The sequence below is a fragment of the Hippoglossus stenolepis genome, chromosome 24 (genome assembly GCF_022539355.2).
Source record: "Hippoglossus stenolepis isolate QCI-W04-F060 chromosome 24, HSTE1.2, whole genome shotgun sequence".
Taxonomy (NCBI): Eukaryota; Metazoa; Chordata; class Actinopteri; order Pleuronectiformes; family Pleuronectidae; genus Hippoglossus; species Hippoglossus stenolepis.
The window spans coordinates 45,135-72,800 of NC_061506.1; the positions used below are offsets into that span (position 1 = coordinate 45,135).

The following is a 27,666-nucleotide window of genomic DNA, read 5'->3' on the forward strand; positions in this document are numbered from 1 at the left end:
CAAACTGTGTATGATATCCAGTATCAAAAATGCCACATGCAGTATGTGGGGGAAACACGGAATTCCTTAACAACTTGCCTCTCCCATTATACTCCCGGTCAACCATGGTGGGGCCTTCCTCGTGTGAGGGTGTCTAGTGATAATGGCCGAAACACCCAATGATCCTGGGGGTCCACCACAGATGTGTCCTATAATATTAGAAACCTTAAAAATACCTGATCAATGATCCAAAGACTGACTAAATTGAACAATCATTGAACATGAACGCAGGACCCACAAATTACAAACAGGTACGATGAAAGACAACACATCAGATATCCGCACACTTACACTTGCTTTTAAGTAAACTTATCAAAAATTTTAACAAAGCCAGTTTGCCTATGGGGATGTGAGAGTGATGAGCTTTAATGGCGTGTCAGTCAGTGCATTGGCTTTGATTCCCCATTCATCTGCCCAGTCGACAGATGAAGCAGGGGGAGTCATCCAGATCATTCCATGAATCCAAACCCTTCCTTCACTTTGCCACAAGGCATCTCAAAGCTGAGTGGATATAGCAGCATCACCAGGTGTCGTCTTTCTCTCCTCTTCCTCCAGCGGCTTCTGTACTGTGAGCTTCTCCGGCCCGAGCATTGACTTTCTGCGAGTTTGTTTCCATGATGACAAACACAGCGCAGGCATGAGAATCTCTGCATAGAGGAAGAGCTGAGTCTGGTTAAACAAACTGTTTACAACAAAAAGCCATGAACTGTCTCTCTCTTCGATGACCGTCCCTGGTGCTGAAACACAAACAGTTCAACTTGACTGATGACACCATTTTATCAATCATTTATGGATTTACATATAAAAATATATACATTTCTAAATACACAGACGCTTGTAAACAACATACTTGTAGTTTCAATAAACTATCATAAATAACACACTATAACTGTTTGATAAATATCTTTTACATTATAATATATTACTGATTACAGCTGTTTGTTTTGATCATTCATGTGTCAGGGTTGAGAGAAACTTGATTCCTGTAGTGTTTCAGTTAAAGCATCCCAATGGGGGAAAATAGATTTCTCCAAAAACACTTGACACTTTTATTGTGAAGTCCTGACTATAATGGATGTGATGTCAAAAGAAATGACAAGAAACTGTTCAAATATAATAAACAGAATAAATTAAACTTGTTAAACTGAGTCATGAAAACGAATGAACATCCGAGTAAAACACACTATATTGATCTGTATGTTTATTTTTAATGAATGAATGTATTAATGCACTACTTGCATTACATTTTACTAATTTCCTATTATTTCTGTTTCATAATTTCACATATTTAATTTTCAAATGTTACTTAGGTGTGGAATTGATCATTTATTATATTGTTTTTTTACATAACATTTTTTTATGATTTTAATCGTTGTCATATTATACCATTTATTATTACATTTCATTATGTTTATAATAACTTTAACTTTTTACTCTTCATACCTTAAACATAAAAGCAATTCTAAATTACATTACATATTCTATGAAACCAATTATTTAAATTTGATTAAATCTCATATTAATGATATATTATAATATTGATCATTAATGTTAACAATTATTAGTTATTTTAAAGCTAATAGCTCATTGTTAAAGAAAATGCAAAATATTTAATAATATTATTTGGTAATAGTGTGTGCGTGTGTGTGACAGAGAGAGTGTGTGTTGTGGGCGGAGCCTGTGGCAGCAGAGGGTTCATTGTCTGAGGAGGCAGAGAGCGAGCAGGAGGAGGGAGGGTCGAGCGAGGTAGACAAAGACTAGAGCAGGAGGAGAGTGAGAAAGAGAGAGACAAAGAGGAGGGAGGACGACTCTCTCTTTCTTTCTTCATGTGGGGGAGGAGAGGGGGAGGATTAACCGGCTGATCCGACACACACACACACACATTTTATATTAACACTCACACACACCAAAGCAGAACGTAGCTTCTCCTCCTCATCATCCTCATCATCAGCAGCAGCAGCAGCGACGGAAGCAGCGAGGACAACAGACAAAGAGAGAGAGAGAGAGAGAGAGAGAGAGAGAGAGAGAGAGACAGACAGACAGACAGGCCTCCTCAGCTACCTCATCAGCCCGTCTGTGATGGCCGACCACATGTGTATGCGTGTTTTGTTGTAGGTGGGTGTGTTCAGTGTGTGTGTGTGTGTGATGGGGAACGCAGAGAGCATGGAGAGCCAGTTGGCCGTGATCCGCTCCAGAGCCGCTCCGGTCCGCCTCCCGATGCCCGACCCGGCCGAGCTGGAGGAACGGTTCTCTATCGCACTGGTGAGTACACAGTACACAACACACACACACACACAACACTGCACCCACAACAGACACACTCTATATTCATTTCACAAAACATACCCACATCAAACATGGACAAATATATATACACCCACCATATACACACAACCCTGTACACACTGTGTATACACAACACCATACAAATATATATGTGTGCATGCTGAAGTATCCACAGGTCTGATGAAAACATTTCTGACCACACACACACACACACACACACACACACACACACACACACACACACACACACACACACACACACACACACACACACACACACACACACACACACACACACACACACACACACACACACACGTTTGACAGAATAGTCAAATGACACTATACGATCAGACAGACCAGTGTATGCACCACCTGGACAAACAAGAAGAAAAATTATGACTTGATGCCACACACATGATCCCTGAATGTTTTGAACAACATCTATACAAACTCAGAACCTTCCTCATGAACTCAATGAGACACAAGTTATCAACAGCAGTGGAGACGCTCTGTCGTCACAGCTGTTCTACACAGGTCTCAATCCTCAGTCACATCAACACAGACTGGATATGGATACCAGAGCAGACGTGGAGCAACCGTCAGCCACCTCTACATTGACATCAGGCTGTACATGAAGAATAAGCAAGAAATCAATCTTATCTACATCACCAGGATCTACAGCAACAACAACAGGCTCCAAGTAAGTCAACCACTGTCAACAACCTATAGAGATAAAAACAGGTCCTGAAGAGTGAGCTGAATGGAAACAACATGGTCTGAACTATCAACCGATACTTCCTGCTGGTCAGCAGATATCTCGCTGATATAACAACCTGACATCAAGACAAGGGAACTCCACAAGGCATGAAGGGTTTCAGCCACATCCGGCATCCAGAGGTGGTGTCAGTGGTGACCAGAGCACCTGGGGATATAATCCCCAAACTAAGACTGACTCCAGATTCCAGGAACAACTGAGATCTGTGTCTTGAAGAGCTCAGCTGAGAAACTGCAGAACCCTGAGAGAGAGAGAGAGAGAGAGAGAGAGAGAGAGAGAGAGAGAGAGAGAGAGAGAGAGAGAGACATATATATACATATATATTTAAAGACAGAGGGAGAGAGATAATTTATGGCTCATAACCAAGTTGTTAACTGTTTCTGTGTTTCAGAATTCTATGAACCTGCCTCCTGATAAGGTGCGTCTTCTGCGTTCCTACGACAATGATAAGAAGTGGGAGCTGATCTGTGATCAGGTAGGTGGTACTAAAGTTATTAAGTTTGAATTGTAACCGGGTTTGTGGAGGTCAAACTTCAGACACACGTTTTTTTTGTCTCCAGGTCCCCAGAACCTTTAAACTTCTTATAGATTTTCTGGCAGCACCATTTAAACGATCTACTGATCAACCAAACATCTTTTCAAAGACTGTGTGTTACCCAGCAACATAGTCACTCCCCCCTCAATAAATATCAGTTTCCTGAATCTATTGACTGAAACACAAACATACAATGAGGCCCTGGGGCCCCTCATACAAACGGCCACTGTATAATGTTTTTGATGTAAGGAAACCAGGACATAAACACTAGCAGCAGTTTTTTATTAACTTTACTAAGTTGTTGTTGTTGTTGTTGTAATGTTGATTTTTACAGTTATCATTGGTATTGTTAATATTTCCAATAAACTTGTTTATATCTCGTTATATCTTTCAAACGAGTGTGGTTAACATAATGAAACAAAGTTTCATTTGAATCAGGTGTGCCTGGGCTGGTCTCGATATCTGATGTGATCCAATCACGTTGTGTGTTTGATGTAGGAGCGGTTTCAGGTGAAGAATCCACCTCACACCTACATTCAGAAACTCAGAGGCTTCCTGGACCCGGCCGTCACTCGCAAGGTGAGCTAGGAAATGTAGTTTAACAACTACGTTCCATTCAAAGACAATTTAACATCATCGCCCTGTCGACACTGTCTGTCATTAACCTGCCTGTCTGTCTGCAGAAGTTCAGAAGACGAGTTCAGGAGTCGACTCAAACTCTCAGAGAACTCGAGATTTCTCTTCGTACGAACCATATCGGGTACATGTCTCTCTGAACTATCTTTAACAATCTGTCTCTCTCTCTCTGTCTAACCTGTGTATCTCTCTGTCTGACCTGTCTGTCTCTCTGGCTGCAGGTGGGTCCGAGAGTTCCTGAACGAGGAGAACCGGGGTCTGGACGTTTTGGTCGAATATCTTTCATTCGCTCAGTACGCCGTCACGTGAGTTTGTCCACACGGGTCAGATTCTACACGTCTAGCTGATAATGGCTCTAATTGATCAGTCAACTGTTCAAAGCCTATGGTTATGGATTTTATCTATTACTATGTATTTACATCTATGTAACTATATTTGAAAATGTAATTATGTAAAACAATGTAATTATATTTATATCTATTGAAATATGTTTTGATATTTATATAAAAGATAACATATTTATACTTATGTATAAAAATTATATTTCTATGCATGTATTTTTATGTATATAACTAATCTTATATTAAAAAACGTGCATATATATTTTGACATAAGTATAAATTAAAGGTTCAGTGTGTAAGATTTAAGTGAAAGGCTCCATTGGCAGAAATTGAATGTATAATAATCCTAGTGATGTTTTCACTAGTGTGTTTCATCTAAATTGTATTTTTCTTTACCCTAGACTCGCCCCATTATATTTAAATACTATATATTTAAATACTTTTTATTTACATCAGGAGCTAGTCCTCTCTATGGAGGCCGCCATGTTTTTTACAGTAGCCCAGACTGGACAAACTAAACCTTTTCAGTTTTTATGACAACTGAAGCTACCACAGGTTCTTTGTCATGTTTGGAAGGAGGGGGGTGAGGGCTATTCAGCTGCAACATGACACTTCACCATTAGATCTCACTAAATTCTACACACTGAACCTTTAACATTTGTATATCCACACATGTATTTATTGGGATATCAATATTCAGGTTTGATGGCGAGCAGTCGGAGGTCGGAGGTGACATCTCATCCATCGACTCTCCCTGGAGTCGGTCCATAGAGGATCTCCATGGCGACTGTAGCCTCCCGTCACCGTCGTCTTCTGTCCCCCGAGCAGCTCGCCACTCCATCAGGTACCAGTTTAGAATATAAAATAACTATAAGTATTTAATATATACCACTCACCAGGTGACCTCTGTCGTCGTGGTTACAGCTCCGCTCTGGTGACTCGCTCCAACACGCTGCCGAGTCGTCGCACTCTGAAGAATTCTCGACTGGTCTGTAAGAAAGACGACGTCCATGTTTGTGTCATGTGTCTGAGAGCGATCATGAACTACCAGGTAAAAACACCTGGTTACTTGACCTGATCCACTAATCATCATGTTTGATAATGAATAATCAATTTGAATATTTATTATGTGGAAAAGTTACATTCTTTAAGCCCATGTGATTCTTCCTCAGTACGGCTTCAACATGGTGATGTCACATCCTCATGCCGTCAATGAGATTGCTCTGAGCCTCAACAACAGGAACCCGAGGTCAGACCTTCAAAATAAACCAAACTGTCATACAAACTAAAACTAGTCCTTCAAAATAAAACTAAATTGTTCTGCAAAGTAAAACTACACAGTCCTTCAAAATGAAACTCCAGTCTTTCTAAATAAAACTACACAGACCTTCAAAATGAAAATAAACTGTCCTTCAAAATAAAACAGTCCTGCAAACAAACTACACTGTGCTTAAAAGTAAAAAATAAACTGTCCTTTAAAATAAAACTACACTTTCCTTCAAAATAAAACTGCAAAATCCTTCTACATAAAAGTCCACAGTCCTTCAAAAATAAAACTTCTTCACAGTTTAAAGGTCGGTGTGGGGTGGGGGTTGTGATAAAACTGTCTAACCCTCTCTGACTCCGCCCCCAGGACGAAGGCTCTCGTGCTGGAGCTCTTGGCCGCCGTGTGTTTGGTCAGAGGAGGTCATGACATCATCCTTTCAGCCTTTGACAACTTTAAAACTGTAAATAACCTTTGACATGTATTCTCTTCAATATTGAACAGGATGGTCGATTGATTGATTGATTGATCGGTTGGTTGGTTGGTTTGTTGAAGGTGTGTTCAGAGTCGATGCGGTTCGAGAAGTTAATGGAACATTTTAAGAACGAAGACGACAACATCGACTTCTTGGTGAGTTGATCAATAACAAAAAAAAAATTGTATTTGAATTAATGATGTCACTTCCTCCTCGTCACGATCAATTTTTGAAACATTCTTTCACAGTCATAAAAAATTAAGTGTGTGACAGTCACACGACTCACCTGTTACATCACTGTGACATCATCAGGTGAATCAGTGCTTGTTACTATGGTGACAGGTGGCGTGCATGCAGTTCATTAACATCGTGGTTCATTCTGTGGAGGACATGAACTTCAGGGTTCATCTTCAGTACGACTTCACCAAACTGAACCTGGACGAGCACCTGGAGGTAACACGTCACATGACCTGCCGTCAGCCAATCACACCACCTCTGTACAACACACCTGTCTACCTAACCTCTCTCCCTCGGTCTCCCTCACCAGAGGTTGAAGCACACAGAGAGCGACAGGCTTCAGGTACAGATTCAGGCGTACCTTGACAACGTGTTCGACGTCGGGACGCTGCTCGAAGACGCAGAGACGAAAACCGCTGCTCTGGAGAGAGTGGAGGAGCTGGAGGACAGCCTGGGCACGGTGAGACAGACAGGTGGAGAGACAGACAGTTTTACAGACAGACAGGTGTTGCACTGACCAGAACCTGCCTCTCTCTCTCTCTCTCTCTCTCTCTCTCTCTCTCTCTCTCTCTCTCTCTCTCTCTCTCTCTCTCTCTCTCTGTCCTCAGATGTCCGAGCGTCTCCTGGACGTAGAAAATGAAGCAATGCTGAAAATTGTTGAACTGGAGAAACAATTGATGCAAACAAACAAGGAGCTGGATCACCTGCGGGTCAGTGCTGTTACCATGGAGACACAACACATTGTACATGATGATGTTAAAGGAAAAGTCATGTTGCATTTTTTCATTTGATCAGTAAACAAGAGGCTTCCTTTAACACGTGTTACCTGTGCAGGACGTGTACTCCAACACCAACTCTCAGGTGCACACGTTGCGGCGGATTGTGCGTGAGAAGGACCAGACAATCCGGCGTCAGAGTCGTCTGGAGCGTCAGACTCAGGAGGCGCAGCACGCTGGAGGTCCCGGAGCTCCTCAACCCCTGAGAGGAGAGGGTGACGGGGGTGTGACTGACTCTGCCTCCCCCTCACCCCCCCCCTGCCCTAACCTGTCACCAAGGTAACAAAGGTGTTTCCTTAGGAGACCACCGCTACGACAGAGTTAAGAATATTTTTAACGTCCCTGTTGATGAAAGATATTCTGTAAGATCAGAATCTGAAAAAATGCATTAATGTGACCATGAAATTATAAAGGAGCACGAAAAGAACCCTGAGGATCCCCCAAGTAACTATATACATTTAAACTTACATTATTATCATTATTACTATCATTGTTATTGCGATTACCTTTATTATTATGATTATAAATAGTAATTGATTAACTGGGATGTTCAAAACAAACTTTTTGATTCCTCATAATTTCAGCAGTTCTATAAAATAGTCTGTTTTATTGATTTAGTTTATCGATTGATTATTAAAACAGGTTGGGGGATGGGGGTTAAAGGTTAGGGGGGTTAGGCCTAAACTATCACTGTAACCACTGACTGAGCGATTTGTTGATTAATTATTTATCATTGATGTCTGCAGCCCTGAGACCGTAGCCTATCACAACATGGGGGCGGGTGAAGCTCCAGGCATGCCCCCCCCCCCCCCTCCACCTCCTCCACCCCCACCAATGCCAGACACAGGTGGGTTTCAGGTCGACCAATCTGAACGCCCATGTGATCGATTGTTTCTTATGTCACCACAAATTAAAAATGTCTTACTCTCTTCATCCTTAGTGTCCAACGGTCTTTACCCCGCGCCTCCTGCTGCTCCTCCCCCCCCTCCTCCTCCCTCCCTGTCGCACCAGTGAGCTCTCATCCATCCCAACACCCCCTCCTCCTCCCCCTGTGGCCCCCCCTCTTCCGGGGTCAGGGGGGTCACCAACGGTCATCTTTAACTCGGGACTCGCAGGTGAGTGTCACAGGTTAAAGTTCCCCAACACTTTCTGACCATTCAGAATCAAGGAAAAGTCAACAATAATCTGTGATAACATGTTGATGTTTGACATGTTTCCTCACAGAGGGCCCACTCAAGTTATTTTGTAAGTTCACTTCTAAGTTCTATGTTATATGTTGTATGTTATAGTTGCATTTTCTATCTCAACCTTTCCACGTCACAGTTTAATCACAAGTCTTCATAATATACCTTTAAATCTATTTTCCCACTCCCAAGCAGCAAGGTTTTATGTTTTATAAATTTATATTGACATGCAAATATGAACCTAGATAAACAGTATGTAGATAAATGTTATAAAACCGTAAAAAACAAAATTATGAACACAAATCAAATTGACATGACCATGTAACAAAAGGGGGTCACATACCTGTAAAAAACACAAGGTTTTCCGTACAGCACGTTCACGTCACCAGGTCTGCATGCAAATGTGTAAAGGAGAAAAAGAACCGCATGAAAACACCTGTGCTCCGCTAGCATAGCTTCAGGTAGCTAGCTAGCATGTTACAAAATGTGCTGTACACGGTCAAATAAGCGTGAACAACGCGCAGCTCTGTGACCGGTACACAGTGAGATATGCGCATCTTTGCTGCAGCTACTTTTTATCTGGTTTGAACTCCTTCGGCGCAGCGCGCGAACTGCGGGGAAAGCGCGAATCCACAGGATATGACATCACAAGGAGGTTAGGGGTCACCCGACGAAAACATAACTTAACAAAATAAAGCTACCCGAAAGAAATGAATATGAAAACAGATATATACATGACAAACATGAACTATAGTGGATGTTTGGTGAAATCTAAACTACATAAATACATCAGTTACACATAGTATTACTTGAGATATTTCTCACTCTCTCATACTATCTTAATCTCAGTACTCACATATAACCGCCTTCAGAACTGAGTTAAAGTGCATAAAACATATCACACAGATAAAAGAAATTAAGTGTCAATACTGTGTACAGGAAGATTCCCAAAATGGCAGCTACACTTGACAGCTACAACTCCACTGTTTATACACACACGCGCACGCACGCACGCAGTTCTGTCAGGAACAACTCAGCTGCAACATTCTACAGACATGTTTCCTCCATTCAAAGTTCAACATGTACCTGAACATGTGGCTTGAACATCACCAGTTTCCTCAGTAACAACCTTACCGTAATGACCAAACATTGCGCTTTACCCAAGTAGGTGGGTGGAGACTAAAGCAATCGATCTCAGACTTAAGATCAAGACCAAAATGTCGATAACAAATTAACACGATTACAACTGAAATCACACAATAATAAACAAAGTCAACAATGTAAGACAAACACAAGTTTATTTTCATATCATTACATTACATTTAGCTGATGCTTTTATCCAAAGCGACTTACAATAACTTTTCAACCTGTACAAGTTTATTTTCAACTTGTCACGTCCTCCCCCGTCTGTCTCAGTGTGTTCTCCTCTGTCTGTCTCTGTGTATCCTCATCTGTCTGTCTCTTCGCTGACCTGTCTGTCTCTCACAGCGGTTAAGATCAAGAAGCCGATCCAGACTAAGTTCCGGTTGCCGGTGTTGAACTGGGTCGCTCTGAAGCCGAGTCAGATCAATGGAACCGTTTTCAATGACATCGACGACGAGTCCATCCTTCAGGTGAGTTTTTACATGTGATCATATGTAATCAATAACATGTGATTGTATAACACCTGTCTGTCTCTCAGGCCCTGGACGTGGAGGGGTTCGAGGAGCTCTTTAAGACAAAGGCTCAGGGTCCAGCTGTTGACTTGACTTTGTCACGACAGAAACTTCCTCAGAAAACTGTGTCAAAAGTTTCGCTGCTTGAAGCGAATCGAGCTAAAAATCTCGCCATCACGCTGAGGAAAGCCGGCCAGGGTCCAGAGGTCATCTGCCGAGCCATCCACACGTAGGTCAACCTTCACCAATCAGAGCATGTGTCAATAATAAACAACAAGTTTAAAGACTAATCACTCTGGTGTGTTCTTGCTGCTGATTGGATGCCAGTCATCCATATGACAGGTTGATTCACTCTCTACTTCCGGTTTGTGCAGGTTTGACCTGCGGACGGTGCGCATGGACTTTGTGGAGTGTTTGATGCGTTTCCTGCCGACGGAGGCCGAAGTGAAGACGCTGCGTCAGTATGAGAGAGATAGGAAACCAGTGGAGGCGCTGAGCGACGAAGATCGATTCATGATGCAGTTTAGTCGCATCGAACGACTCAATCAACGCATGAACATCATGACCTTCATGGGAAACTTCACAGACAACATCCAGATGTTGACCCCGGTAAGACAGACAGGCAGACAGATAGACAGACAGAAAGACAGACAGACAGACAGACAGACGGGTGGACAGACAGACAAATAGACACACAGACAGGTAAATGTGACCTGTCTTACTGTCTTGTGTTTCCTCAGCAACTTCACGCCATCATTGCTGCTTCAATTTCTATCAAATCGTCCCAGAAGCTGAAAAAGATTCTCGAGGTTTGTTGACAATCAATCTACATTTATTCTATATACAATACAGTCAGGGTTCATTTTATATATGTGTATATACAGTATGTGTATATTTGATTATATATATATGTTTTGTTTCAGATCATCTTGGCTCTGGGAAACTACATGAACAGTAGTAAAAGAGGAGCAGTGTATGGATTTAAACTACAGAGTCTCGACCTGGTAACACACACATACACACACAAACACATATATATGTATATATATACACACACAACACAGCCAGCATGATACAACATTACACATGTTTACAATATATAGTAAAACACAACATAATGATGTAATAATAAAAGAACAGAAGATTACAAGCATACGTGTTTACAACGGGGGACTGAACTTGTTCTATATTATTATTGAATGTGTGTGTGTGTCTGTGTATGTGTGTGTAGCTGCTGGACACAAAGTCGACTGACAGGAAACAGACGTTGCTTCATTACATCTCAAACGTTGTGAGAGAGAAATACTCGTCTGTGTCTCTGTTTTATAACGAACTTCACTACGTTGACAAAGCTGCTGCAGGTGAGTCTGTCATCCAATCACAGCGCTGCTCACACACCATGTGACTCACCTGTGTGTGAACCATATGGTGAACTGAGTCCATCAGCCAATCACAGAGCTGCTCCTCACTTGCCTAACATGTGTGTGTAGTGAGTCTGGAGAATGTGTTGTGTGACGTGAAGGAGCTGCAGCGAGGGATGGAACTCACCTGGAGAGAGTTCAGTGTTCAACACAACGCCACGCTCAAAGATTTCATCAGCAGGAACGAATCACGACTCAGCAAACTGCAGGAGGACGCACGCATCGCACAGGTGAATCTACACACACACACACACACACACACACAGTGTTGCTGATAATAATGGGCTCGTGTTTAAAAACTTTACACTGTAAAAACTAAGATGGTTAAAATCTTTAGGACGCATTTGAAGATGCCGTCAAGTTTTTTGGAGAAAGCTCCAAGACGATGCCGCCGTCGGTCTTCTTCCCCATCTTTGTTCGCTTCATTAAAGCATACAGGGTGAGTAAACAAAACTCATCTCAGGTACTTCCAGCATGCGACATCCTATATGTGACTTCCTGTGTGTCACTTCCTGTGTTCAGCTGGCTGAGGACGAGAACGAGCAGCGGCGGCGTCAGGAGCAGATGTTGTTGGAAAAACTGGAGCAGGAGGAGCAGCAGCAGGAAGAGGAAGAGACGAAGGTGAGACTTTGACCTCTGACCTTGTGTCATCATCTAGACAGTCTGTGATTGGTCTGAATAACCCCTCTCCCCCGCTCCTCCAGTCTCCGTCCCACAGGGGGAAGCGGCAGCCGAAGGAACTGATCACTGAGCTGAGACGACGACAGGGGAAAGACAGCTGCCATGTTTACGAGGGGAAGGACGGGGCGATCGAGGACATTATCACAGGTAAACATTCTGATCAGGTGAACACACTTCACACCTACCGCTCCCCGTCTGTCTCCTGATTGGCTGTTTGTTTTCTTACCTGCAGCTCTGAAGACCGTCCCCTTTACGGCTCGATCGGCCAAGCGCAGCTCTCGCTTCTTCTGTGACCCCGCCCACTCTGAGGAGCACTACTGAGAGAGAGAGAGAGGACAAGGGACGCCTTTGGCTGGCCACACCCACTTCTAATAGACGGGAACATTAGCACTTTGAACATTTCTAATTGATCAATGTGAATAAATAATTTTATGGTCAGTTTGTCACACACTCTGGACCCAGACGACCCCTGACCCCCAGAACACTATAAAAAATGATTTTTCTCCAGAAACTAAAACTCAACATCCTCCTCAGTGCTGAAGAAGATCATTTGGACCGACTGAAGATATTGACTCAAGGTCGGGTAGTTCCAGATTCTAAATCATCTACAAACGTTTGAAAAAAAAAAAAAAACGTTGTCCTCGACCTCAGAGGAAAAATTGAGATTAAAGAGAAGCGTTACAAAAAGTCTGTCACACACATTTTACCATAGGAGGCACTGTACAGAGTTCTGATGAGTTGGTATTGTTTGAGATCATAACCAATGATAAATAATCAAGTTATAATCTAACCCTGGTCAGTGATTAATCAATTGACTTTCTGGTGTGTGAAGATAGGGGGCGCCACCTCCATTATAGTCCACTCTGAGTTCTACTCGGTCTGTGGTTTTTGGGTTGTTCTGGGTTCCTTCAGTCTGTGTCGTGTACAGGGTTCTAGTCATTTCACTACTCTGAGTTCTACTGTTGTGTTCTACTGTTGTGTTCTACTGTTGTGTTCTACTGTTGTGTTCTACTGTGCTCTCGGAGCCAAGGACACTTCCTGTTTATTAACGTTCATCATGAACAGAATCAAACTTTTTATCTGTGACCCAACCTGACCCCTTCACTCCTGCTGTTAGCCAGCTAGCAGCACAGCCACAGGAATCCAGAATCCAGGAACTTTGAGGTTCTGGTTCTAAATGTGGAACCTGTTGAGTTCAGCTGTGGGCTGCAGTCTGAAGCATTACCCTACAGAGGGCGCTGTAGCAGATGTCACATTCACATGTCTGAAGTGACATAAACTGTTGTGGTTTACAACAGAGAAAAGACTGAAGTAATACTGTGGTTCGGGCACACCTGGACAAACACGGAAAGGATTGAACCGACAATTAGAGACAGAGTCCTCGTTCACCTGTGAAGAGTCGAGTCTCGTCCTGAGACCTGGACTGAAAAGTATAAAACCTAGTCTGTCACACCTGGACCAACAGGTACAATCGAGTTCCGCAGTGTGTTTGTGGAATGTCCCAGACTGACAGTACCAACTATAGTCTCAGACTGATGACAGCGACTCGTGTCTCAGTATCCACACTTTACCCCGATCATGAAAGTCCTTTTTTTACCTTCATTTCAAGTCAAAATAAGTCAAACAGCACAAAGTTTTTCTACGTGTACAAACATTTTATAGAAAGTTGTGTAGCTACGCTCGTAACGTGTTTGTTGGTGATTCTGCACTTGGTGTGTCAATAAAACGCACCTGTCCACATGACACTGCCTAAGTCACATGATCTGATGAACTACATTACCCACAGTCCTCAGAGCCACGTCTTAATGTATATAAGAAGGGTCCACAAAGCAAGAGCTGACTACTACTCCACATTAATAGAAGAAAATAAAAACAACCCCATATTTCTACCTCTGTAGCTGACAGTCACAGCTGCATCCAACCCAGTATCCCTCCATCCCTGAACAGCAATATCTTTATGAACTTCTATAATGATAAAATTCTAAATATTAGAATGAAATAATCGACCAACTCCTGCCCTCAGTTGACACCAATACATCAAGCACAGAAATCTCAGCCTACAATCCTGTAATTTATTTAGACAGCTTCTCTCTGATCACCCTTGTTCAGCTGAACTCAATAATCTCATTGTCTAATCCCACAACTTGTATTTTAGATCCCATTCCGACAAAGTTACTTAAAGAAACACTATTGATCATCACATTTTATTACAGAGACTCGAACAGTTAATTGGCATTAAAGGAACCGCCCTAACCTGGTTTAATTCCTATTTATCAGATCGATAAATTATGAGTCATCTGTGCGCACCAAGGTTAACCAGGGTGTTCCACAGGGTTCTGTGCTCGGCCCAATTTGATTCTTATTATATATGCTTACTCTAGGAAACATTATCAGGACACACACTGTAAATTTCCACTGCTATGCGGATGACAACCAGTTATACAACCATTATACCAGTTACTTAAACTTCATGTCTCAAGGACATAAAAACCTAGATGAGCAGTAATTTTCTCTTATTTAATTCAGATAAAACAGAGGTTCTAATACTTGGCCCTAAACACCTCAGAGACACATTATCTAATGATGAAGATGCGCTAGATATGACATCATCTTTGCTTCCAGTGAAACATCAGGTAACTCGGAGTCATCTTTGATCCCAATTTGTCCTTTGATTCTCTTTTAAAAAACAAGTCTAGGACCGCCTTCTTTCCCTTACGTAACATCTCAAAAATGATAAACAGTATGTAGTATGTCTCAAAAAGATGCAGAAAAACGAGTCCAGGCCTTTGTTGATTGATTATTGTAATTCCTTATTCTCAGGCTCCAGCAGGAAGTTGTTAAAGACTCTGCAGTTTGTCCAAAATGCTGCAACACGTGTCCTGACAAGAACCAGGAACAGAGACCACGTCTCCTGTATTAGCTTCACTACACTGGCTTCCTGTTACATTTAGAATTTAAAATCCTCCTCCTCACCTACATTAATAATACGGCAGCATCAAACCTCAAAGAGCTCATCGTACCTTATCACCACTAGAGCCCTGAGCTCCCAGAATTCAGGCTGTCGTCCCTAAAGTCTCTAAAGCAGAGGAGGAGCCAGAGCTTCAGCATCAAGCTCCTCTCCTGTGGAATCATCTCAGCTTCAGTTCTGGAGGCAGACTCCCTCTGTACGTTGAAGATTCAAACCTTCTTTTGTGATAAAGTTATAGTTAGAGCCGGTCCAGGTTTGTCTTAGATCTTAGTTCTGCTGCTGTAGGTCTACAATGTCAAGGACACATGGAGTTTCTCTTTCCTCTTTATCACATTAATGTCTCATCAACACATGACTTGACTTCTTCACCAGAGTCCTGCTGCTACATCGTTTGTAGATCCAGGATCAGAGCTGCAGCCACATCATGGATCCTGATGGTGGATCACAGACTGTGATCTAGGACCATAGATCCTGATGGTTTCAGCTGATGCGGGACTATGATCACATCAAGACTTCTTGATACACAACATGTCTCCTCACATCTTCTACCTTCACTGAGAGTAACTCCTCAGTTCATCTGCTCCTTCATCTCCATCAGACATTCTGTATAAACACTTTAAACATGAAGTTACAAACTGGTTCTTCTCATGTAGTGAATCCTGTTGTTGTGTTGATGTGTTCAGTTCCATCAGCATCTGTTGGACTTGTGTCCTGGGAGAGGATCCTCACATGTGACTGAGCTTTATTCACTGATCTCAAAGTTTCTATTTGACTCTAGTTGAGTTAAGAACAGAGGAAGTTGCTCCTTGTTAACATCTATGAGACAAGTAAAATGTGATTGATTGATGATCTTAAAAACTACATTACCCACGGTCCTCAGTGTGTTCAACATCAATATGTCACTTTTATTTTCATTTTTAACCGTGAATGTGAAGATGACTCTGATTGGCTGATGAACGTTTAAGTCAGATTCCTTTTTTCTCATTGGCTGTCAGTCTACACCATTTCTTTGTAAAAACTTTATATAAAAGTATTTGTTACAAACATTTCCTCACACTGAATTCCTACATGTTATCGTTAATTCATTCGGTTATAGATTATTGATCACTGCATTGATTGATGAGACAGCTGATCACTTCCTGTCGATTACTTGTGACGTGATTTGCTTGAATATCATCCTGAGAATGCGTTTGAAGGTCGACCTTTGACCCCGAGTCCTCTCACCTGTAGATAAACACACGGCAACACACACGGGTGAGACAGTGAGACAGTGAGACAGGTGAGCGTGTCAATGATACAGGTGAGTCTCACCCTGAAGGTGTGTCCGGCCAGTGGCTGCTGTCTGCTCTCTGATTGCTCGAGGCCCAGACTAGCTGAAGTCACATAGAGGTCAGAGTAGTCTGGACCTCCAAAACAACAGGAAGTGATCTTCATCACTGGGAGAGAGACGGTCTGCAGCCGCACACCTGAGAGAACACGACAGGTAATGGCTAAGGGCACAGAGACCACGGACAGCTCCACAGCCGGTAGAAGGCCTACAGCCCGGCTGCAGCACCATCTAAATCGGGGCAGATACCAGGGAGCCATGCACAGCTCCACTATGTCCAGTTACAGTGTTAATGTGGGGTCTTTTCATACATGTTTGGAACGTGAAAAGTTATTTTTTTACAGTGTTTAGCGGCTCTGTCAGTCATTTACATCCTCTTGTGTCTGTAATTCGCAATGAGCGCTGCAACAACAGCGTAAAACCAAACAAAGCGCTTCTCCTCCAGCTCCACATTTACTAAGTTTACAAAGTCTGTTGTTTTTACACAGACTGAGTTTATACACGTGTTCGATCCCACTGTGTGTGTGGGTGTGGGAGAGAGAGAAAGAGATAGGAAAAGAGCGAGCGAGCGGCTGATGAATGCGCTGCTCTTAATAAAGATTTAAGTCATTAATTAAAGTATTGATCATTATGTGATGATCAGTGTTGATATTGTGGCGACAAACAAATCAACTACTTTTACTATGTTACTTTTCCCTCAGGTTCTGGGATCATTAATAAGCTTCACAATTCTTTTATAAAATCAACCGCTCATAATGATGAGTTTAACTCGGGACAAACGTGATCACTAGAAGTTTCCACAGTACAGTTTAGTTGGAGGAGGCGGAGCGAGATTTGACGGAGCCGCGTCTATATCTATACACCAGTGTGTGTGGAAGTGTTTAAGTTCTAGTTCTACACCTTTGTACAGCGTGTCTGTGGCTGACAATAGTCAACAATAAATCATTTTCTTATTAGGAATAAACCTTTGTCTTAGGCCTACGCTACTGTATTTTAATGTTGGTGATAACAGTGGTACTTGGAGAGCCTAATATCTTCTGAGGAGATACGCAGTGTAAAAGTTTGAGAACTACTGATCTATATAATCAATACTAATCAGTTCTCACCAGTAGCAGGGTCGATGTTGATGACTCTTCCTCCGTTGTAACAGGCGACCCAGAGACGACCTTCAGCATCAACCGTCATCCCGTCAGGAAGCCCCTCCCCCTCCTGCATACAGTACACCATTCGACGGTTACCTAGGCAACAACAAAACCAACAGTCATAAATATTTTATGTACATGTGTTTACTGCATTATAAATAAATATTTAAAGAGACAGTTACCAAGGCGACCAGTGTTCAAGTCGTAGTCGAAGGCATCGACTGTCAGAGACAAAGAGTCGATGTAGAAAAATGTCTTGTGATCCAAAGACCAGTCCATTCCATTAGATATGTCCACCTGAGAGTGAGACAGGTACAGAGACAGATAGAAAAGTTGAAGACAGACAGACAGACAGTTGAGAGAAAGACAGGTTACCTCACCTGGCTCAGGTGCGAGGTCACGCTGAGGTCAGAGGTCACAGAGAATAGCGCCCCCTGTCGTCTCTGAACCTCCGCAGGTCGCTGCTCTTTCCCCATCGTACCTGAGAGACATCACACTGTTACCATGGTAACAGACTGATGCAGAAAGGTGACTAGGTGAACACTCACCTGCCAACAGTCGACCAATCACATCCACCTTCCCGTCGTTCAGTCTGTTGTTTGGTTTGTCCTCATCCACCTCCACCAGTGATGTCATGGCCTGAGTCGACCAATCAACAGCCACGATGCTGCGACCGACACCTGCTACATAACCACCGGACTTCCGAGGGACGGCAAAGCTCACTGTGTCACCTGAGGACAGACAGACAGTTGAGACAGACAGAAAGATGAGAAACAGACAGACAGGTAACTCTATGGGTTACAGAAGTAAGTTGAGTGTTTCCAGCGTGCTGATTGGCTGACCGGTGTCCACAGACTGGATCTGATTGGTTGTTGGACTCCAGCGGTGAATCTTCTTTCCAGCGATGTCAACAAACAGCAGCATCTGCTCTGACTCCTCCCACACTGGTCCTTCACCAATCAGAGCACTGGATTTCACCACGCACTCCACCTGTACTGAAGACATTCTCACCTCTGGATTTGGACCAATCAGGATGCAGCTGTGAAGATACAACAGGTAAATACTGAGAGGTACTGAATACTGCGTATGACATCATAATAGTATATACTAATACTATATATCTACACAGTATACATATATGTGTACTAGTATATACATAGTACATATATAGTCCTACCTACTCACCATACATTACTTTGTTACATGGACTAGCACCAAGAACATAAACAAGTACTGAGTATTAATACTACAGATTATACTGAGTCTATTTTAATGTAGTACTCAGTAATACTGTAGAGTAACAGTACACAGTAGTACGAATTGAATGCGGAAGTACCACTGAATTACTACAGTATTGTTGCAGAGTAGTGCAGTACTAAGTAGTATAAATAGAATACTGAAGTATTAGTGTAGTACTATTGCAGTACTCAGTAGTTGGACCTCGGGACTGTTGTTTATTGATCAGTTCATGTTTAATCTCTAAATAAATAATGCACTCATTTAACAAATATACACATATATATATATAAAGTGACCGTAGAGATTCAATTATAAACACAGTACATAAAGATAATGTTATACATCTGGCTGTATATAGGTTTATAAATATATAACTTTATTTACAGTCTCTTCTCCGCACGCGGCTCGAAGTGAATTGAAAACAGATCGTGACCTCACGTGACTCGTTATTTAACGTAGACAAACGTTTAGTTTGTGAAAACCAACGTTTAGAAAAACACACTCACAAGCTGACAGTTAACTGATGAAACAACGGACACTTACGTAGATAAAGTTTCTTTAAATCCGCTGAAGTTTCAGGTAAAGTTTGAAAGAGAAAAACGATAAAAAGTCTCCTGCTGTTGAAACTTTGACCCGCAGCTCAGCTCCGCCCCTTCCTACCTCCACACCCACACTGACGTCACACTGACATAAACATGAATAATAAATGTAAACATTAGCATATAATTACAAATATAGATATAATTCAAAGTGAATTATTCGGGGAAAAACATTAATAAAACATTTCACTCCATAAGAAACAAAATATAATTAAAATACTTGATTTATCATCAATGAATCTGATGAGAATTTTTTAATTGATCCTGGTAAATAAATCTCAACCACCGGATGTCACCTGCTCACACATTTCCATGACAACTGACATCTCCATGACAACGGAGGTACTAATGAGTCTAAAAGCTCCGGACACAACGAGCAGATAAATAGTTTGAAAGTAAAAGTAGATTCTCAGTCATGGTTTATCAAAGAGATAAAAACTGGTTGGTTGAGTTGATCTGTTTTTATCACTTGGATATTTCAAGGTGAAAATACAAACAAATACAAATAAGCTAAACTAAGAAAGACAATAATCATTTAAAATATAAAAACATAAACACTGACCTTTTACTCAAAACATCTCACTGGTTTTCTGGTAACAAGCTGTTAATGTGAAGGTAATGTTATAAACAGGAAGGGGAAATGATCAGAGAAATAAAAGGACAGAAACATTGCAGAGACAAGAGTCCGTCTGAAGTTTGTTTACATTTTATTCTTCTGTTTGACAGTTTTACTGAGTGAGTGTGTGTGTGTGTGTGTGTGTGTGTGTGGGGGGTGAAAATTGATCAAGCAATACATAAAGCATAATATGAGATCAATGCACATGAAGAGAAAGAGTAACAGGTTGCCATGGCAACACGTCTGTGATCAAATCATATCGATCATTACATGAGAAGTTGAATCACTTCTTGGCAGCTGCAGCTCGGTTCAGCCTGTCAATCAGCAGCCGGTCAGAGGCGGAGCATCTGGAAAGGACAGCCCCCATCTCTGCCTCGTTCCTGCGCTCGATGGCAGCGTCTGCTGCCCCCTCAAGGTCACTGAGGGTTAGGGTTGTTACTGGTTACGAGTTATCCGAGTGATCTGGGCTCAACTGTTTGATGATGTCACAGGTGTTGTGTCTTACCTGACCGCCAGGTGAGCTTTGACCTTCTGCTCAGGAGTTACCTTGGAAACGTACTTCTTAGCTTCGTACTTGTTGTTACACTTCATACAAACGTCCACAAAGGCCTGAAGAAAAGACGGAGCTCAGGCTCATCTGTGTTTATTTAATGTTCACCAGCGAAAACTATATTTAAAACAGCAACACCTTTTTCTTACCAGGTAGCCAATAGGAGACTTCTTGCTCTTTGAGAACTTCTCTAACTCCTCCCACTCTTCCTTCTCCGCTAGAGACTTCAGTTTCAACCACCAATACCTGTGTGCAAGAGACAGGCAGGTAAGAGACAGGCAGGTAAGAGACAGACAGATGAGAGACAGACACATAGTTATAGAAGCAGGACCTATCTCACCTCTTGTCTGGGACTCTGAAGTCTCGGTAGAGTTGTTCCGTTTGTTTGTGAAGACCTAACGACAGCAGAGCCTCCATGGTCCCCTGGCGATGGGACACAGCAAGTGACATCATAACCCACACAGTGACAACATCCTGTCCACCGACTGATTTATTTATTTACCTGGAGTGACAGCCCAAGAAGACCCGCCCCCTTCTCGTCATCCAGTTTTCGTTGAAAACGAAGGAGACGCATCTCCTCCTCAGTGGCCTGAAGATAAAATATTTTAATAACAAACTAATGTAAACACAGACTCGTCCATTAATGAGACAAACAACCTGACAGAGTGATGACTGTGTGAAAAATCTTTGAGTCATGTACCTGTTCATCTTTAAATCAGCAAATAAAAATAAAATAATAATCAAATGTAATATTATATTAATATAATACATAACATTTACATTAATAAATACAATGTACATATACCACTAAAATATGCTAAATAAAATAAAATAAATAACATTTACATACAAATATAAAATGTACTATATAACATTTATATTTCATTATTATGTAATAACATTTAATTTAAACATGTTTACACCTTTGATGAAAAATCGTTTTTTGCTTTGTTGTATTCGTCCACAGCGCTCTGCAGGAGAGACAGACGGCTCTCTAACCTCTGCACACAGACATGTACAGAGACACGGACAGGTATACATCAATTTTAGAGACACAGAGCAAAAACTAATTTTTGAACTTATAAATGACAAAAATCAGTTTATACATTTTTTGAATGAAAACGTGACAATCATTGGTCAAAGCTTCAGGTGTCAACATCATTTTTAACATCTTGTTACTATGACGACCTTTAAGGAATCACATGTACAATCACATGTCAACAGGTATGAATAAAAATGTGTCCTGGACATGAATGTCTGTATATGTATAATAGAATGTAGAATCCATGTATATGTTATACGTTCCTCTGAGTAATTTACCTTCTCTCTATAACTGGATGTCACGTAGTAGTTGGCGAGTTCCTGATGATCATCGTCCTGATTATAAAGATCCTTCAGAGTTTCCTGTTCCTGAAGTTTACAGAACTGAAACACACACACATCAATTAATAACCAATAATCAATACAAAAACTGATCAAAGGTGAGGTCATCAAATCCACCAATCACACATCAGACACATCAACAGATTAAAGAGGATGTTAATGATGAAGGTGCGTACCTGTCTGTAGAGGCTGAGGGCGACTGGTTGGTTCCTCAGAGTCATGAAGAAATCTCCTCTGTTCATCTCATTCTTCAGGTAAGTGACGACAGTGTAAACTGACAACACACAGGTGTGTCCATCAGTGACATCATCATACACCTATCACACAGGTGAATGACTCATTGACATCATCATACACCTGGCTCACTCACCCAGGTCCGTGTCCCCACTCTCCACAGCTTTGCTCAGAGCCAACTGACTCCTCTTCATCTTCAACAGCAGAGGGACCTGTTCTCCAGAACGAGCCTCAAAGTCCAACAGCTCAGGAGACAAACAAAACACAACTATTAATCTACACAATATATACAACACACCTACAATATTATAATACTACAATATACCTATAGCACTTCAACGTCTACAATACATCTACAAGACTGTAACATCAAATATACTATAATATCTAAAATACTGTAACATACCATAATATCTACAAGACTAACATGTAAAATACTATACCATCTACAAAACTGTGACGTAAAATTCTGTCATATCTACAATAGTGCAACATCTGAAATACTATAATATCTACAATACTGTCACATGTAAAATACTACAATATCTAAAATAGTACATTTACAATACTATACCATCTACAAAACTGTGACATGTAAATATCTACAAGACAGAAACACGTAAAATTCTGTCATGTATATACAATAATGTAATATGTAAAATACTATGATATATAATACTACAACATGTAAAATACTGTCATATTTACAAAAATGATACAAAATACTGTAATCTACAATACTGTGACATGTAAAATACTACAACATGTAAAATACAATAATTTGTACAATACCTTAAGAAGACTATATGGACTATACTGTTGCATCAATCAATCCCATTTTATTTGTCTCATAATCACAAATCAATTTGTCTCATAGATGTTAACAAGGAGCCACATCCTCTGTTCTTAACTAAACAAGAGTAAAACTACCCAAGACACTTCATTCACAGGAAAAAAAGGAAGAAACCTCAGAGATATGCAGGTAAAATAAAATATCTACCAAACTTATATATATGTATCCATTTATGACTTCTCAGGTAGTGATGTCACAGAGACTCATGTGTGTGGGACTCTGTTACCTTGATTGCGAGCTCAGTGCGTCCACACTCGTAGGCTTTCGCTGCGATGTGAGAATAAGAAACACCCGGTGAGTCTCCCACCTTCACACACACCGCTCGGGCAATGGACTCATCTGATAGGTCCTTCTGCTGCACCTGGACACACCCATAATGACATCATACAGGTGAGCCAATCTTAAAACTAACAAAGTACAAAAAATTACTTTTGGATATTGATTCTATAGATTTTAAGGAAGGAGGCGGGGTCAGGGGATGTGAGTGGGTCAGGTGAGACAGGTTACCTTACAGGACGCCCAGTGTTTAAGGACCCGACTGACGCCCTGATAATCAGGAATCTTCAGGTAACGACAGATTTCTATCGCTAACGGATAAAACTGTCGATACACCAGCCTGAGAGACAGACATGTAGCGAGAGAGAGTCAGATAACAGACAGACAGGTGAAACAGACATATAGGAGACAGACAGGTATACACAGACAGACAGGTTCCACTCACCTGTCTATCAGCACCTGCAGAGTCATCTGTTTAAACCTTAGGTCAAAGGTCAAGGAGTTTGTCATCATGGTAACAGAATACAGTCTATGACACTACATCTCCCATGAGGCCCCTGTGCAGTGAGGATACTGGGTGTGTGTGAGCGGCAGACCCACGGCGTTCTCTCTGACGGCGTTCAGGACTCGCAGTTCTCGGCAGGTCGACACAAAATGATCCGGACTGAAGTCCGTCAGGAAACACTTCCCAAAGGATGCCGCCTGCAGGAGGAGATGCCACATTACAGTCATGTAATGACCTCAGGTATGTTTATAATCTGACCTCTGACCTCAGGTCACTGTGTCTCACCCGCAGCAAAGACCTCTGGGTGTTGGAGTCGTACTCGTGACCTGCCGCCTCCACACACTGTCTGACTGCTTCTCCCAACATGCTTTGCTCTTTGATCTCCCTCAGGTACTCATCAGCCTTCTGACTGGACTTCTACACACACACACACACACACACACACACACACACACACACACATCAACACACATACTGTCTGACAGACAGACAGACAGGCGTACAGACAGACCGACTGGCGTTCATACAGACAGGTACCTGGTACTCGCGGTGCGCCTCCAGCAGCAGAGCTCCAGGAGCCATGGAAGCGATCTTGAAGATTTCCTGACAGACCAGAGGAACCTCCTGAAGAAGCTCCTGACTGGAGGAGCTGATAACCCGAACTCCATCAAGTTCTCCAACCAGAACACACGGATCCTCCACAGGGAACCTGGCGTCAGAGGTCAAGGTTCAAACAAGTCGCTCTGTGAGAACCAGAATCTATAGGAGAGCCTCAAACTGAACCCAGAGAACCTTGACAAGGCCCAGGAAGAAAACCTTCTGGTCGCACAACACAAGTATGAACTGATTCAGTTCTGGTTCCAGTCTGAACCGGTTCAGTTCTGGATCAGACTGGAACCAGAACTGAACCAGTTCAGATCTGGTTTTAAGGATACTGGATGCTGTCACCGCAGACTCCAGCCACCAGGAGGAGTCTGTCCCACATCAGCACCACAGACGGCTGCTGACTCTTTGGTCTGCGACACCTAGAAAGAGTGAGACAGGTCAACGGGTGAACAAACAAGACAGACAGGTAAAACCAGGGAGTCAGCTAAAGACAGTGAGATGCGTTAAGACAGTGAGACAGGTTAACATACCACACCATCTGTTTGGGAGTCGTCGTTTTCTTGGTGTCAATTTCACTCAGTTTGTCCTACAGACAAAAACATCAGCTGTCAGTCTCACACAGACACTGCCCTCTGAGAAATGATTGGACAGCAGAGGAGCTCACCTGGAGGTGGGAGGGGCCTGTCCACAGGTGTCCCGTGTCAGTATAGAGAGCCAGATATTTATAGCTGAAAGACACAGACATGTGGACGATGCTGCCCCCCTGTGGACCGAGACCTGGAGGACACTGAGACAGTGAGACAGGTGAGGTTAGATTCCTGTCTGTCTCGCTACACGTCTGTATTTCCATGTGTCTGTCTCACCACAGCAGTACAGGACGTGTTGTCCAGGATGAAGAGTTCAGGTCCGATGGACAGAAGAACTTTGGTCTGTCTGTCCTGAGTCAGGACGACCCAACAAGATGGCTTCCCCTGAAGACCTGAGGAGAGACAGACAGGTGCAGAGAGGGAAAAATGGGTCAATGGAGAGGGAGAGACAAGTAAACAGAGAAAGAAAGGCCAACAGAGAGGCTGACAGGTGCAGAGAGAGACAGAGAGAGTAACCAGGTGATAAACAGGTGTTACCTGGGACTTCAGGTAATCTGCGGAGCTTCAGGTCGTCAATGTTGGTGGCTAAGGTGAAGCGAGACGAGCCGGTTACTATGGCAACACCTGTTCCATACGGAGAGTGAAACACTTTGGCCTCCAACACCTGAGTCTGGACCACTTCCTGTTAGAGACAAGAGACTAGTTACCAGACTGACCTCACCAATAGTGTTAGTTAGGTCATTAGTTAACTAGTTACCACACTGACCTGACCCATACTGAAGTGTCTCTTGAAGGATCCGAACAGATCGTAGATCAGAACTGATCCGTCTTCTTGAACACACAACAACTCGTCAGTGACCGACCAACCCAACTGGACCACAGGTCCACTTTTCCACTGAGACACAGAGACAGGCAGGTCAGAGAGACAGGTTCTTTAAGTGTGTCTGGGTGAGCTGCAGAGGATCTCTGGACTTTCTCCACAGTTTATCTTTCACATGAAGCAGCAGGAGACTTTCTGCTCAGACTCACAACAAACAGGATTCATGTGAGGGGCGGAGCCGCAAACAGGAAGTGACGTATTACCTCTGCTGCAGAGATCACATTTTGTTTTGTTTTTTTACATCGAGGCCGTCGTCAGTTCTTTTAACCACAAACTCTTGGTTCATCTTTGTCTTTATCTTCTATGTGTGTGACTCCACTTTTCATCCTGACACTTTTTTCTTTTTTTCATTTTTGTGTCATTTTACAAGCGTCATCAACCCCCCCACATCGACTCCTCTGGAGAATGTCTGGAGATTGTCTGGAGATTTTCCAGAGTTCAGTCTGAATGCAGTTTAAATGAAGGTGTTCTTACAGGAAAACTGGCAACAGCGACTCCAGATGCAGAATAAATTTCCAGTTGAGGACGAGAACTTGGAGAACGTCTGTGAGGTTCTCTGAGGAGAGCTGAGAGACAGAGAGGTGAGGGAGAGAGGGAGAGAGAGAGAGTGAGTGAGCGAGTGTGGGTGTGTGAGTGAAAGAGAGATTGAGTGTGTGTGTACCTATTGGTCCTCCATACGGTGCTGCAGCCACCAAACTGTCTCTCAGTCCATCACGTATGTTCCAGCTCATGTCGTACAGCTCTGATTTACTGCACATAAACAACAACATGTCAACAAAACACACACACATACATACACACATACACACACACTTCTTCTGTTCAGTTTATTGGCCGGGGGCGACCAACGTCAAGGTGCAGTACCGCCACCTATTGATCTGCGTCTTCTTCCTGACTGCAATCAACGACTTGATACACATGTAAACTTCTCACCGACAGCGACGTCACTCGTTTACCAGGCTGTTCTCTGATTGGCTGAATACTCCTGCTCCGTTTGTCAGGAATCAAACTCTGCCGACGTCATCTGTTGTGTCTGGCACACCGGTTTTGAATGACTGACTGATAACAGAGCTAACACAGCTAACACAGCTAACACCGTCCCCTCATACAATGAAATGAAATCTAAAGCTAGCCTGAAGCTAACGTTAGCACTGTCACCGACACAGTGACGATGCTAACAGACACAGTTACACCTGTAGCTAACTGTTAGCCTGCATTCAGCTACTGTGTGTGTGGTTAGCTGCACGGCTAACTGTTAGAAGCCGTCAGACCGGGAAAGAGAAAATAAACTGACCGATAAAAAGCTTCTCCCAGCGGGTTCCAGTTGGCTGTGATGAACGCCATGTTGTTTCCCCTGGAGAGAAGACAACACGTTCAGTTGAACGGTGAACAGCGTTAGCTTCACAGTTAGCTTCACAGTTAGCTTCACTGATGAACCTCAAAAGTCAGCTGATCAGAAACCACAGCATCTTCTTCTTCTACGGTTCTATGAGCAGCATGTGTTTCGTGTCTTCGCCCCCTGGTGGCCAACATGCGCCTCACAGGCCGAAAAACACCAGAAACGTTTAAAAACAAAATAAAGAAAGAACGTGA

At 42.5% G+C, this 27,666-nt stretch overlaps 3 protein-coding genes across 5 annotated transcripts; 1 reads left to right on the plus strand and 2 right to left on the minus strand.

Annotated features, from left to right (window-relative positions):
- The first annotated feature begins 1,962 nt into the window (after nt 1-1,962).
- Nucleotides 1,963-14,051, plus strand: fmnl2b (formin-like 2b). Its single transcript, XM_035151183.2, is given in 29 exon segments — nt 1,963-2,301; nt 3,495-3,578; nt 4,137-4,217; nt 4,322-4,398; nt 4,496-4,579; nt 5,316-5,459; nt 5,540-5,666; nt 5,788-5,864; nt 6,249-6,342; nt 6,435-6,509; nt 6,697-6,807; nt 6,902-7,051; nt 7,200-7,301; nt 7,426-7,646; nt 8,114-8,214; nt 8,308-8,359; nt 8,361-8,482; nt 8,592-8,612; nt 10,040-10,164; nt 10,233-10,435; nt 10,581-10,815; nt 10,947-11,015; nt 11,130-11,210; nt 11,438-11,567; nt 11,697-11,857; nt 11,965-12,066; nt 12,150-12,248; nt 12,332-12,455; nt 12,541-14,051. Coding segments are annotated over 29 exon segments (3,258 nt in total). The 5' UTR covers nt 1,963-2,184; the 3' UTR covers nt 12,630-14,051.
- Nucleotides 14,052-16,151: 2,100 nt separating this feature from the next.
- rgn (regucalcin) lies at nt 16,152-19,682 on the minus strand. 2 transcript variants are annotated; one of them, XM_035150726.1, is made up of 8 exons: nt 19,528-19,682; nt 18,588-18,784; nt 18,294-18,476; nt 18,126-18,226; nt 17,928-18,042; nt 17,710-17,841; nt 16,588-16,742; nt 16,152-16,500 (listed from the first exon to the last, which is right to left on the minus strand). In XM_035150726.1, exons 2-8 carry the CDS (start codon nt 18,748-18,750, stop codon nt 16,450-16,452), a joined length of 900 nt encoding a protein of 299 aa, XP_035006617.1. In that variant the 5' UTR covers nt 18,751-18,784; nt 19,528-19,682; the 3' UTR covers nt 16,152-16,449. The 2 variants fall into 2 exon arrangements, with proteins under 2 accessions (XP_035006617.1, XP_035006618.1); XM_035150727.1 differs by lacking the exon at nt 17,928-18,042 and having other exon boundaries at nt 17,710-17,812.
- A 631-nt stretch (nt 19,683-20,313) lies between these two features.
- vps16 (VPS16 core subunit of CORVET and HOPS complexes) lies at nt 20,314-27,556 on the minus strand. 2 transcript variants are annotated; one of them, XM_035150718.2, is made up of 24 exons: nt 27,368-27,556; nt 26,735-26,823; nt 26,548-26,639; nt 25,960-26,088; nt 25,731-25,875; nt 25,470-25,585; nt 25,271-25,393; nt 25,137-25,192; nt 24,936-25,025; nt 24,538-24,709; nt 24,286-24,417; nt 24,070-24,197; nt 23,941-23,976; nt 23,727-23,835; nt 23,446-23,580; nt 22,503-22,608; nt 22,309-22,406; nt 22,070-22,174; nt 21,673-21,750; nt 21,252-21,338; nt 21,090-21,172; nt 20,899-20,995; nt 20,705-20,808; nt 20,314-20,618 (listed from the first exon to the last, which is right to left on the minus strand). In XM_035150718.2, exons 1-24 carry the CDS (start codon nt 27,415-27,417, stop codon nt 20,483-20,485), a joined length of 2,496 nt encoding a protein of 831 aa, XP_035006609.1. In that variant the 5' UTR covers nt 27,418-27,556; the 3' UTR covers nt 20,314-20,482. The 2 variants fall into 2 exon arrangements, with proteins under 2 accessions (XP_035006609.1, XP_035006607.1); XM_035150716.2 differs by having other exon boundaries at nt 20,315-20,618; nt 22,503-22,611.
- Between the last annotated feature and the right edge of the window lie 110 nt (nt 27,557-27,666).

What these genes read in the sequence shown, in the direction of transcription:
- vps16 (XM_035150716.2), bottom strand. Translation starts at nt 27,417, where the DNA reads ATGGCGTTCATCACAGCCAACTGGAACCCGCTGGGAGAAGCTTTTTAT. An exon ending in TTCTTGGGCTGTCACTCCAG is followed by an intron (nt 21,173 to 21,251) that starts GTAAATAAATAA and finishes TCCCATCGCCAG; the next exon opens with GGGACCATGGAGGCTCTGCT. An exon ending in AAAGCTCACCTGGCGGTCAG is followed by an intron (nt 20,619 to 20,704) that starts GTAAGACACAAC and finishes CCTAACCCTCAG; the next exon opens with TGACCTTGAGGGGGCAGCAG.
- rgn (XM_035150726.1), bottom strand. Translation starts at nt 18,750, where the DNA reads ATGTCTTCAGTACAGGTGGAGTGCGTGGTGAAATCCAGTGCTCTGATT. An exon ending in GATTGGTCGACTGTTGGCAG is followed by an intron (nt 18,227 to 18,293) that starts GTGAGTGTTCAC and finishes GATGTCTCTCAG; the next exon opens with GTACGATGGGGAAAGAGCAG. An exon ending in TGGCCGGACACACCTTCAGG is followed by an intron (nt 16,501 to 16,587) that starts GTGAGACTCACC and finishes GTTTATCTACAG; the next exon opens with GTGAGAGGACTCGGGGTCAA.